Below are 12,707 nucleotides of genomic sequence, written 5' to 3'. Positions count from 1 at the left end.
AGGGAGCATCGGGCACGAGGCAGGGTTGTAGATGGAACCCTACTTGCAAAAATCTTGGCTCTTTGGCTCTTTGATTACAAATCCAGCATACATCATATTTTCTGCAGCATTTCAGCTCTGCCCTTTGACACTTTACGTATTGGGTCTGCTCGGGCAACTCTCGTGTGTCACTGTCACTGTGTTTTTCCTGAGATAGAAAAACACAAGCACTGCTTTTCACGTGTTCTTGGACCGGGTTTTGGTCCTCACTCAAGTGCTATTACTGTGTTTCCAACTAACCATTGGAAGCACATTGAGAAGGTAAACTCAAACGGATTTAAGAGAAACAAACTGATGATGTATGTAAAAGCACCATTAAAGTACTTGTTAACTTATTAACCTCCACCGAGTAACTAATGAGCACTTGAGCTTACTGTCTGAGTTTATTCTTACGTGTTCTTCCAGGGTCCTCATGGGTTTCCTCTGGGTTCTTTAGACTGGCGACTGTAAACTGCCCCTAGGTATGGAGGGCCAATGGACTAGCATTTCATCCAGGGTGTGTTTCCACCTCACACACATGGTTCCTGGGATAGGCTATGGATCCACCACAACCCAGACCAGGATAAAGTGGTACCTGAGGATGAATGAATGATTTTTACACACTGCAGCTTAAACCAGTCACTCATTTACTAGTAAATAGAATACGTTCTATCAATCTTTAGTCTTTTCTTGTCTCCTACATATCAAGGAGTGTTATTACTACATGTCATTAGGGTAATAAAAAAAAATTGTGTTTGTGTGTGTGTGTGTGTCTTTAATAATTTACATTTAGTGTTAAGGGAAGAAATCATACATAATTCACAAAAGACTAACACAGGACAGCAATGCTAAACAATACCGAAAAAAAAACATGCAAACAGGCTAAATATACAATGTATTTTCATATAAACAAGTACCAATTTTATTCTTATTCCAAGTAATTCATTTTTTTTAAATACTCTAAATGAATGAAAATAGACATTACCAGAATTTTTTTTTTCTATTTCAGAAATACTTATTTTCACTCCCGTTTTTCGTCAGAGGGGGCGCTGTGACTCTGTAACCCGGAAGTTGGAATGAAAGTAGGAAAACCGGAAGCGTGTAAGCTGCGGGAATGTTTCCCAGCTGGCGTTCGTTTTTTTTTTCCAATTTTTTAAAACACACCCATATTATATAATCCCGCCTTTCTTTCTCTAACAGGCTATTTTTTTTGCTGGCCATCCAATAAACTCATCGTGCGTTGACACTAGCAGCCAATAGCAGTGCAGAAACTCGGTCGTACAGCACAAGGTGGGGGTGGAATCGGTTGGGAATACGGGTGGGAAAAACTACACCTCTCGCCAACGTTTCGACCATTTTCAGCGTTCAGTGGTTACAACCCAGTCTGTTCATTTTCTTTTCGCTTTTTGCAGAGGTTGGAAGGAAATTGAAGAAAAGCGGTAAGTTCAAACAAACAAACAAACAAACAAACAAACAAACAAATAAACCAAAAAAGAGAAGCGTAACCGATAGACAGGGCTAGTGTTTTGGATATTTCCGATGAGAAGAGAGTGTAATACAGAGCAGATAGAGATGAAAGGATTTCTACTCGGAGAGGCAGAGCAGGAAATACATTTTACTGGAAATCTCTTTCCAGCAGTAAAAACACAGAGCTGGGTTTTAAAAGAAGAGTCTGTGTAAGTGTAATAGGTCTTAAATAGGATTAAAAACATTGTGTGTTGTTGAGTTGAAGCAGTAATGTAATGGTTTAGGATCATAAGCGCATGTAGTGCTCTTAGTTTTATTCGAATGCACCAGTTATTGCTCCTAACTAATAGTGTTTAATAATAATGGGGGCATTTAAGAAGATGAAATTAGTGTTTGTTCAGGTTTAATAAGAGATCTTATTTTATTTTAATTAATGAATACAAATCTTTTATCTCAAATGTAAGTTAATGTGTAGGTTTTATATCGAAATAATGTCAAAAAAAGGTAAAACAAGACAGAAGGATGGTGTTTATTATTATTATTGTTGTTGTTGTGTTTGGTTGAAATAACATGTTGCTGCAGGCCTTACACACTCCTGTAAAGTGTGCACTTTTGGGTGTGGTTTAAGACTAGGATTAAAAGTGTGTGTGTGTTGGTTACTGATTATTGTGAGGTGTAGCGTGTATTACATCTTTGAAATAAAGTTTATGTTGGACGTTTTTTAATAGAATTAAGTCTTTCACCTTTCACACGCCCTGGGTATGAGAGAAGCGCATTAGAAATAAAATGTATTAATAATAATAATAATAATATTATAAACACTAATACATAATTCAGTGATGTGTGTAATATTGTTATCATGGATGCTTTTGAAATATAGTCAGTGTTCAGCAGGAGCCCCACATGTAGGCATTGATTTTGGCCAGATTCAAAGGATGTCCAATTCATAAGGCAACATAAAGATCTATAATGTCCTTTTGTCCTAAAAAAAAAAAAACCAAAACAATAATAATAATAATAATAATAAGAGCATTGTATGACTATCACATACTGGACTGAAGTGCTGCTCTGACTGTAGAATAGCAGCAGCGGAACTATTTTATATATTTTAATTTGATCATGTATGCAAAAGCAGTAAAGGATAAAACTCGTTCTTTTCTAGGAAATGTGTTGCCATCCCAAAGTTCGCTTATTAAAGAACGACGCGTACAGTCGATTCGTTTGTTATTATGTTTATGTTTACACCGATCGGCCATAACGTTAAAACCAGCTGCCTAATATCGTGTAGATCCACCTTGTGCCACCAAAACAGCTCTGACTCGTCGAGGCATGGACTCCACAAGACCTCTGAAGGTGTGCTGTGGTATCTGGCACCAAGACGTTAAGAGCAGATTCTTTAAGTGTTGAAAGTTGTGAGGCAGGACCTCCATTGATCAGACTTATTTGTCCAACACATCCCACAGATGCTCAATCGACTTGAGTTTGGAGGCCAAGTCAACACCTTGAACTCTTCGTTATGTTCCTCAAACCATTCCTGAACAGTTTGTGCATCATCCTGCTAAAAGAGTCCACTGACGTTAGGGAACACCATTGTCACAAATTGGTGTACTTGATCTGCAGCAATGTTTAGGTAGGTGGTACGTGTCAAAGTAACATCCACATGAATGCCAGGACCCAAGGTTTCCCAGAGCAGCACACTTCCTCTGCTGGCTTAATGTCTTCCTCAGGTAAGCAACACAAACACACACCCAGCCATCCACATGATGTAAAAGAAGTTTAGATGCTCACATGCTCATTGTAGGCACGTTCGGCGGTAGCCAGAACACATGCCATTGAATGCCAGAAGACACAGTCTGTGTGTCACAGCTTGCTGCGTTAGTAGCCTGGCACTGGTCAGAGAGCCCATGCTGACCCCTGTCCACTACAGTGTGCTCGTGAGCATCAGAACTGGATCATGGAGCAATGCAAGAAGGTGGCCTGGTCTGATGAATCACGTTGTCTTTTACATCATGTGGATGGCTGGGTGCGTGTGCGTAACTTACCTGGGTAAATGATGGCATCAGGATGCACTATGGGAAGAACGCAAGCCGGTGGAGGCACTGTGATGCTCCGGGCAATGCGCTGCTGGGAAACCTTGGGTCCTGACATTCATGTGGATATTACTTTGACATGTTCTACCTACCTAAATATTGTTGCAGACCAAGTACACCATTTCATGACAACGGTATTCCCTAATGACAGTGGTCTCTTTCAGCAGGATATTGCACAAACTGTTCAGGAATGGTTTGAGGAACACGACAGAGTTCAAGGTGTTGACTTGGCCTCCAGATTTCCCAGATCTCAATCCGATTGAGCATCTGTGGGACGTGTTGGACAAACAAGTCTGATTCTTGGAGGCCCCACCTCGCAACTCGCAGGACCTAATGGATCTGCTGTTAATGTCTTCGTGCCAGATACCACAGCACAACTTCAGATGTCTCAACCTTCAGCAGTTTTGGCGGCATAAGTTGGACCTACAAAACCTTAGGCAGCTGGTTTTAATGTTATGGCTGATCGGTGTACGTTGTAGCAATTATAAACAGTTGTTCCCTCATTAAGGTCTTTTTATTTACACTCTAAGTTAATTAGACAAAAAAAAACGCAGGTTGTCATGTTAATGAGAGACCGCAAAGCTGTCTGTTCTGATGATTTTCCCGTGTTTTAAGACACGTGAGAAAGTGCTGTCATTGGAGACTCCTTCCAAAAATGCTTCCAAAATCAGAGAAAACATCACCATATAATTTTATATAAATATATTTCTCACCCTCAAAACATTTACTTATGGCTGTTAACATTTTCAGCTATAAGCTCTTAATGCTACATTTGTGGTTTTTCTCACTGTTGGACATTTGTATTATAGACTGATCACTACACAGTCTGTTCAGGTCACACCAGCTAGTCGTTTTTGCGGTTTAGGATTAACCGTGTTAATAGGATAACCCTGCTTTAATGTGTCTTATGTATCAGGTCTGTATCCAGATATGAGTGATACACTTTTTAAAAAAAAAAAAAAAAAAAAAAAAAAAAAAAGGAACATGTAATTGCACCCAGGAGGCAAATAAACATTTCTATATGATCAGTCGAACCACTTCAGAAGGTCTGATACACATGTTAGCCAGATGTTCAACACGTGGCACCATTTTACAACCAAACCCCGCTTTTTAAAAAGCTTTACATGCTCCGTGGTTGCCGGAGTTGTCACCTCTAGCAGTGACCTTCCCAGAAATACCTATATTCACTGTTGCATATAACAAAGGAAAACAGGAAGTGGGTGGTCAAGAGTTATGAACTGATCTTTGTATTATCATATTACATACAGGTGGTTTGTGCTGACAGATTTGACAATGCATGTGTTTTAAGTCTGCTCAAGATAAACATGCTCAGGATAAGAAGACACATTAAATTACCTGGTGTAAACTGGGGATAGGTTTAAGAGTGTGAGTTCAATATGTAAAATGTTTATTGCCACCTTTAGCAGAAATAACTGCAACCAGATGCTACCAATAACTTCAGATCTGTGTTTCACTTACTTCTAGGATTAGGACTTTCTCCTACTCTTTGGATCATTGTCTTGCTGCATAACCCAGTTGCAGACTGTAGACCGAACATTCTCCTTTAGGGTTTTCTGGTAGAGAGCAGAATTCACATTTCCCTCAATTATAGCAAGTTGCTCAGGCATTGAAGCAGCAAAGCATCCCCACTCCATCACACTTCCACCACCATGCTAGACTGCAGGTATAATTTTCTTTTTATGGAATGCTGTGTTTGGTTTATGCCAGATGTAACGGGACCCCTGTCTTCCAAACAGTTATACTTTCGCCTCATTAGTCCACAGAACATTCTCCCAAAAGATTTGAGGATCATCAAGTTGTGTTTTGGCAAAATTCAGAGGAGCCTTAATGTTTTTCTGGGTTAGCAGTGGTTTTCACCTCACCACTCTTCCATGGATGCCATTTTTGCCCAGTGTCTTTGTGATAGCGGAGTCATGAACAGTGACCTTTATTGATGTAAGAGAGGCCTGTAGGTCCTTTGATGTTGTCCTTGGATCTTTTGTGACTTCCTGGATGAGTAATTGCTGTCCTGTTGGAGGAATTTTGGAAGGTCGGCCACTTCTGGAAAGGTTCATTACTGTGCTGAGTTTTTCCATTTGGAGATAATTACTCTCACCGTGGTCCTTTGGAGGCCCAGAGACTTTGAAATAGCTTTGTAACCCTTCCCAGACTGATGTATTTCAATCACCTTCTTCCTCATCATTTCTGGAATTTCTTTCAACTTTGTCATAGTGTGTTACTGTAAGACCTTTTAACCAACTTCATGCTGTTGAGAAAGTTCTATTTAAGTGTTGTTTTGATTGAACAGGGTTTGCAGTAATCAGGCCTGGTTGTGTCTAGTCCAGCTGAACCCTATTGAGTGGAGTTTCATAGATTTAGTAGTAACTACGAGGTCAAATACATTTTCACACAGGCCCAGTTGGTATTAGATAATTTGTTTGCTTCAATAAATAACATTATCATTTAAAAATTGTGTTTTGTGTTTACTCAGGTTGCCTTTGTTTTAATTTCTGAAACAATTTAGTATGAAATATACACAAACACAGAAGAAATCAGGGTCAGGGTTACTTTTTCACAGCACTGTATAATATTTAGTCTTGTCTACATGTGTGTGTGTCTGTGTCTCTCTCTGTCTCTCAGATGTGGAAAGCAGCAGCTGGTCGTTCCGTCTCTGTTACCGTTGACGACGGTCCTGATGACTGGGAGACAGATCCTGACTTTGAGGTGAGGAAGGATGACTGTTTTTTTTCCTTTTCAGTGATGAGTAAACCATCACAAAGTGCTTCATTCCTCGTATAATATACCAATTTGCATATCCTTATTATTTAAAGCATGACTCGTCATTCTTTTGATCAATTTATAGATACATTTAATGTTGTGGCACGTCTGCGAAACGAGTTCATTCCTGTTATCGCTTTTGTTATAGCAGCTATAAACAGTTGTTCCCTCACTAGCCTCTCTTTTTTTTTTCTCTCTCTCTCTCTCTCTCTTGATGTTAAAAAAAAAAACTCCTCTGTCCTGAATACATGTTCGTGGTGGACAACGTACTGACTGTTTCAAACCATTGACACTAGAGACTCCTTCCATAAGTGATGAATGTTAAATAAATATCTCGTCATAGAACAGTTATCTGTTTATTATTAGACTCGGATTAAGTACAGTGTCCCTGTGAATGAGAGAAACAGTAACCTGAGCAACAATATAGAAATAATAACCTGTTTGTATGAGTGAATTCATGTAAACCTGTTTAATACGATGTAACATTTGGTGCCACACACGTGCGTACACACACTCTACCATGTCAGCGTCACCACTGTACAGAGAATTGTTCACTAATATGCGGTCAGTGGTGGTCCTAGGTACAGTTAGGGGCGTTAGATGTAACATTATTAGAACTTCATATCGCGATTATCGTGACCAAAACTATCACGGTATCGGTATTCTCACGGTATTGTTAAAATGTACTGAAAATATACTAAAAGTACTGATACACATTGAAATCATTTAAGCAGGCTTTATATTTGACTGTAAACTGATGGATGGTGTCACTAAGCTTTCTGCGATACTCAGTCCACGGTGTTCGGCTGCATACCGATTACATCACTTGCCCACCGCAGCACCGCCCCCACTGTAGTTTTGCTTTTTTTATAGTAATAAAAATCATTTAGTTCAGTTGGGGAATTGACACTACAATTAAAAACTGCGCACGTCTGCTCAATTCAGCATGAGCCGAGTCGCAGCACAGATCAGCGGGAGTCAGATTTCATTTAGCATGTGACGAGAGTGAGACGAGAGCCGGGCGACGGGGAGCGGGAGGCGAGAGCCGGGCGACGGGGAGCGGGAGGCGAGAGCCGGGCGACGGGGAGCGGGAGGCGAGAGCCGGGCGACGGGGAGCGGGAGGCGAGAGCCGACTGACGTGGAGGGGGAGGCGAGAGCCGGGCGACGGGGAGCGGGAGGAGAGAGCCGGGCGACGGGGAGCGGGAGGAGAGAGCCGGGCGACGGGGAGCGGGAGGAGAGAGCCGGGCGACGGGGAGCGGGAGGCGAGAGCCGGGCGACGGGGAGCGGGAGGCGAGAGCCGGGCGACGGGGAGCGGGAGGCGAGAGCCGGGCGACGGGGAGCGGGAGGCGAGAGCCGGGCGACGGGGAGCGGGAGGCGAGAGCCGACTGACGTGGAGGGGGAGGCGAGAGCCGGGCGACGGGGAGCGGGAGGCGAGAGCCGGGCGACCGTTTTCTCAATTATTCAGGGCTAAAGAAATTTTTCGAGGCTACAGCACCTAATGCCCAGGCCAGGTTATGCCCTAGGGTGGTCCATTTCCTCATATGGACAGGGTAGAGAGGGGTAATAGACAGCAGAGTAACAGATATATACGGTATATAGAAATAGTTTACCAGTACACAGTTTATATAACTATGAATGTGGAGCGAATCATTCAAATCACTAAAAATAACTAGGGAAAGGCCTGCATGCTGGGGCGTGGACTGGAATTACAGAGGTATTGGCTAACACCTGACGCTGCAGCATGCTGTTTATCTCCTGCTCCTGCATTCCTGTTTCATCATGCCTAAAGCCCTGCACTTAGCTTTAAAAAATATATATGTATATTTATTTTTTTTCTCCGAATAAGCGACACTGGCTTACACATATCCAGTGCAATAAGTGCATATGTGCCAAATTAAAATACAAAAGTGAACAAACAACAGATTGTAGGTTGACAAAATGAATGCTCTTCGTCAGCGTATATCCAGATAGTTTGAGCAGATGCTGGCTGTAATGTAGAACAACGTCTTTGCATGAAAGTGTGTGTTTAAATACAGATGCACAACAACCACTGACCGCTACACGTTTTTGTGGTGATCTGAAACACAACACTGTGCAGTCCTAGCTAGTGGCAGCTAACTAACTTAGTTTGAGTTTTAGTTTCGGCTTCTTGATAATAAAGACTCTTTTTATGAGCAAGTCTTTTCCCTTTGCTGTGGTTTTGGAGGGAGAAAAATCAAGAGATGCTAAACTGCTTGTGTGACTTGACAGTTAAAGTGGGACGTAACGTAACAGGGAAAATCCCAAAAACAGCTAAGTTGATATTTTTAACACTTTTGTAGTGGCGGAATATTGAAAAATTTTCAATCTGTAACGCAGTGTATACCACAGCGCTGTTGATTTTCTCAGTTCTGATTCAGATACATTAGTCCAGCTCAGACTTTAGCGCCGGCTCACTCTTTTGTAGCCGCTTGTACACGGGTTTGTAAGCCTAATAATAAACAGATTAAATAATGTTATTTAAGACTGGAGAGTTTGTCCGAGGCATTTCTGGGTTTTCAGTAATGTCCGCTGCATTTGTTTCTGTCTTAATAACACCAAGATAGAGGAAAGGGGTGGCTGGCGAGGGAACGACTTTTTATAGCTGTCATAACGTAAGCGATAACAGGAACTTCATTCGTGGACGTTCCACAACTTTAACCGTAACTATAAACGGATAAAAAAGTACAACGTGTCATTCAATAATCAATGTCTTTAAATTGTCCTTTTTGGCAAATTTATATTTTTGGCATGCTGGTATAGGAAAATAACCAACTTTGGGTTTAATAATCAACTTTGTTTAGTGCTTTCCATGTTGTTTTATTCTTAAGATTATTGTTATTTATTTAGTTTTATTTTTTTGCCAACCTTCTGTCTTTCATGTTTGTTTATCTTCCTTGCCTCCAATTTGCAACCAGATTGGTCAGCAAAATAAATAAATAAATAAATAAAGCACTTGACATCACTCTGCGATTTTCTGAAAACTTTAATGCCATGGGATTACATGTAACATATATGCTGGGAGTTGAGGGGGGGAAATGCAAGTGTGAAAGCATGGTAACACCACCCAAGGAAGTAATTAAAAAAAAAAAAAAAAAAAACTGCGACAAGAAGTTCTTGTTCGAGAATAAACAAAGTGATTACAACAAAGTGTAAAAGTTTACAACGAAGACTACGTTCACTTTACCAGGCGGAAGTGACACAAATCTGATTTTTATTTTATTTTATTTTTTTCCCTGGACACACAAATCTGATCTTTTCAAATTCGACTTGATCCACTTTCTCGTGACATGAATGAAACAAGTCAGATCAGGATTCGTGCAGTGTTTTCCCACTGCTTTTCTGTGTGCATGTCACTAACATCATTATCCAGTATTGACAGAGCAGCAATACGATGCGACGCAGGCGTGAGTTACTAGCACATTTATTTGTAGTGTCTCCCAAGTATGGCGTTTTTATGCCTCGCCACTAAGTATCAGAGACATTGTTTTCAGGTTGTCCATCCAAGATTCTTGTTAGTGTGATATCTCAAGAACGAGTGAGTGAACATTTGTATGATTTTTATTTATTTATTTATTTTTTATTTGGAATTATATTTGTAAGCAGATATCAGCGGAAGAACTGATTCGATTTTAGAGCTGATCCAAAACAGGGTCGAGGTCACAGCAAGGTCAAATATCTGGAATAGTTTTCTTTTCAATAGCTTACTTCAAGTGTGAAGTATATTTTAAGGGTCGTGCTGGCGTACAAACTAGCAACTAACAAGAAGGATTAACCCCGTTGGTGGCAGAAGCCACTGGCGTCGAGTTCGACTTGTTTGACACTCGTGCATCGCGCAAAATCGACAGTGATATGTACATGCAGGGAATTTCAAAGGACATGCATGTTAAAAGATAGATATGGTTCACCAGCAGTTGAATCATGAAGAATGTGAACCATCAAGATAGGCAAATCTGATCTGAGAAAAAAATCCTATTTGTGCAGCGTGTAATGTGAACGTAGCCTAAAGGCCTTTTCACACAGGCTGTTTAATTTATGAATAATAAGTGAATACAGAATTCAAAACATGCATGCAACGTCACTCTAGTCTGAAGTTCTTCTTTATTTTTGCCCCGGAGCTCTGAGACTAGTGTATCTATCAAGTAAGGGACGTTTATAGCCTCCAGGTTTTTATCATCCACTGTTGAAGACTTCGAGAGCTGAAATATAGAGGCTGAATCACATGATGCAAACCACTCATCAGCAGTAAGAAGCCAGATTTGAATTCACAAAGAAAAACAGAAATGAGCCACAAAGGTTCTGGGACCAAGATTAACCTCTGCCAAAGTGACGGAAAGGCCGAAGTGTGGAGAAGGAATCATGATCCAAAACATACAAGCTCATCTGTGAAACATGGTGGAGGTAGTGTCATCGCTGCTTCTGGTACAGGGTCACTAATCTTTCTTTCTTGATGATGTAACCCATGATGGTAGCCACAGAATGAATTCAGAAGTTTACAGGAACGTAGCAGCAGGATGAATTCATACGTTTACAGGAACATTTTATCTGCCGATTTATACAGTGAGGGGAAAAAAAGTATTTGATCCCCTGCTGATTTTGTACGTGACAAAGAAATGATCATTCTATAATTTCAATGGTAGATTTATTTGAACAGTGAGAGACAGAATAACAACAAAAAAAAATCCAGAAAAACACGTCAAAAATGATTTGCATTTTAATGAGGGAAATAAGTATTTGACCCCTCTGCAAAACATGACTTTGTACTTGGTGGCAAAACCCTTGTTGGCAATCACAGAGGTCAGACATCTCTTGTAGTTGGCCACCAGGTTTGCACACATCTCAGGAGGGATTTTGTCCCACTCCTCTTTGCAGATCTTCTCCAAGTCATTAAGGTTTCGAGGCTGACGTTTGGCAACTCGAACTTTCAGCTCCCTCCACAGATTTTCTATGGGATTAAGGTCTGGAGACTGGCTAGGCCACTCCAGGACCTTAATGTGCTTCTTCTTGAGCCACTCCTTTGTTGCCTTGGCCGTGTGTTTTGGGTCATTGTCGTGCTGGAATACCCATCCACGACCCATTTTCAATGCCCTGGCTGAGGGAAGGAGGTTCTCACCCGAGATTTGACGGTACATGGCCCCGTCCTTCGTCCCTTTGATGCGGTGAAGTTGTCCTGTCCCCTTAGCAGAAAAACACCCCCAAAGCATAATGTTTCCACCTCCATGTTTGACGGTGGGGATGGTGTTCTTGGGGTCATAGGCAGCATTCCTCCTCCTCCAAACACGGCGAGTTGAGTTGATGCCAAAGAGCTCCATTTTGGTCTCATCTGACCACAGCACTTTCACCCAGTTGTCCTCTGAATCATTCAGATGTTCATTGGCAAACTTCAGATGGGCATGTATATGTGCTTTCTTGAGCAGGGGGACCTTGCAGGTGCTGCAGGATTTCAGTCCTTCACGGCGTAGTGTGTTACCAATTGTTTTCTTGGTGACTATGGTCCCAGCTGCGTTGAGATCATTGACAAGATCCTCCCGTGTAGTTCTGGGCTGATTCCTCACTGTTCTCATGATCATTGCAACTCCACGAGGTGAGATCTTGCATGGAGCCCCAGGCCGAGGGAGATTGACAGTTCTTTTGTGTTTCTTCCATTTGCGAATAATCGCACCAACTGTTGTCACCTTCTCACCAAGCTGCTTGGCAATGGTCTTGTAGCCCATTCCAGACTTGTGTAGGTCTACAATGTTGTCCCTGACATCCTTGGAGAGCTCTTTGGTCTTGGCCATGGTGGAGAGTTTGGAATCTGATTGATTGATTGCTTCTGTGGACAGATGTCTTTTATACAGGTAACAAGCTGAGATTAGGAGCACTCCCTTTAAGAGTGTGCTCCTAATCTCAGCTCGTTACCTGTATAAAAGACACCTGGGAGCCAGAAATCTTTCTGATTGAGAGGGGGTCAAATACTTATTTCCCTCATTAAAATGCAAATCAATTTATAACATTTTTGACATGCGTTTTTCTGGATTTTCTTGTTGTTATTCTGTCTCTCACTGTTCAAATAAATCTACCATTAAAATTATAGACTGATCATTTCTTTGTCAGTGGGCAAACGTACAAAATCAGCAGGGGATCAAATACTTTTTTCCCTCACTGTAGATAAATGCATCCAAATTAATTCGGAGGAACTTTATCATGCAGCAAGACAGTGATCCAAAACACACTGCCAACTCAACACAGGACTTCATCGGGGTGGAAGGTTTTAGACTGGCCAAGTCAATCACCAGACCTTAACCCAATTGAGCAGAATTTCACCCCCTGAATGGAGAAACCCCTACAAATCAA

The 12,707-nt window shown here is 41.4% G+C and overlaps 1 protein-coding gene across 2 annotated transcripts in view; it reads left to right on the top strand.

Annotated features, from left to right (window-relative positions):
• Positions 1 to 1,304: 1,304 nt before the first annotated feature.
• The window catches only part of LOC128606885 (src substrate protein p85), a 30,405-nt gene continuing 19,002 nt past the window's right edge, over positions 1,305 to 12,707 (top strand). For both annotated transcript variants that reach the window (XM_053623409.1, XM_053623408.1), the window contains exons 1-2: positions 1,305 to 1,457; positions 6,216 to 6,299. In XM_053623409.1, coding sequence (XP_053479384.1) covers positions 6,216 to 6,299 — 84 coding nt within the window. In that variant the 5' untranslated portion in view covers positions 1,305 to 1,457. The remainder of the gene's footprint in view (positions 1,458 to 6,215; positions 6,300 to 12,707) is intronic.

Source organism: Ictalurus furcatus, chromosome 4 (genome assembly GCF_023375685.1).
Source record: "Ictalurus furcatus strain D&B chromosome 4, Billie_1.0, whole genome shotgun sequence".
NCBI lineage: Eukaryota > Metazoa > Chordata > Actinopteri > Siluriformes > Ictaluridae > Ictalurus > Ictalurus furcatus.
Note: the sequence above shows the minus strand (reverse complement) of the source record. Positions and strands in the feature narration are given on the sequence as shown.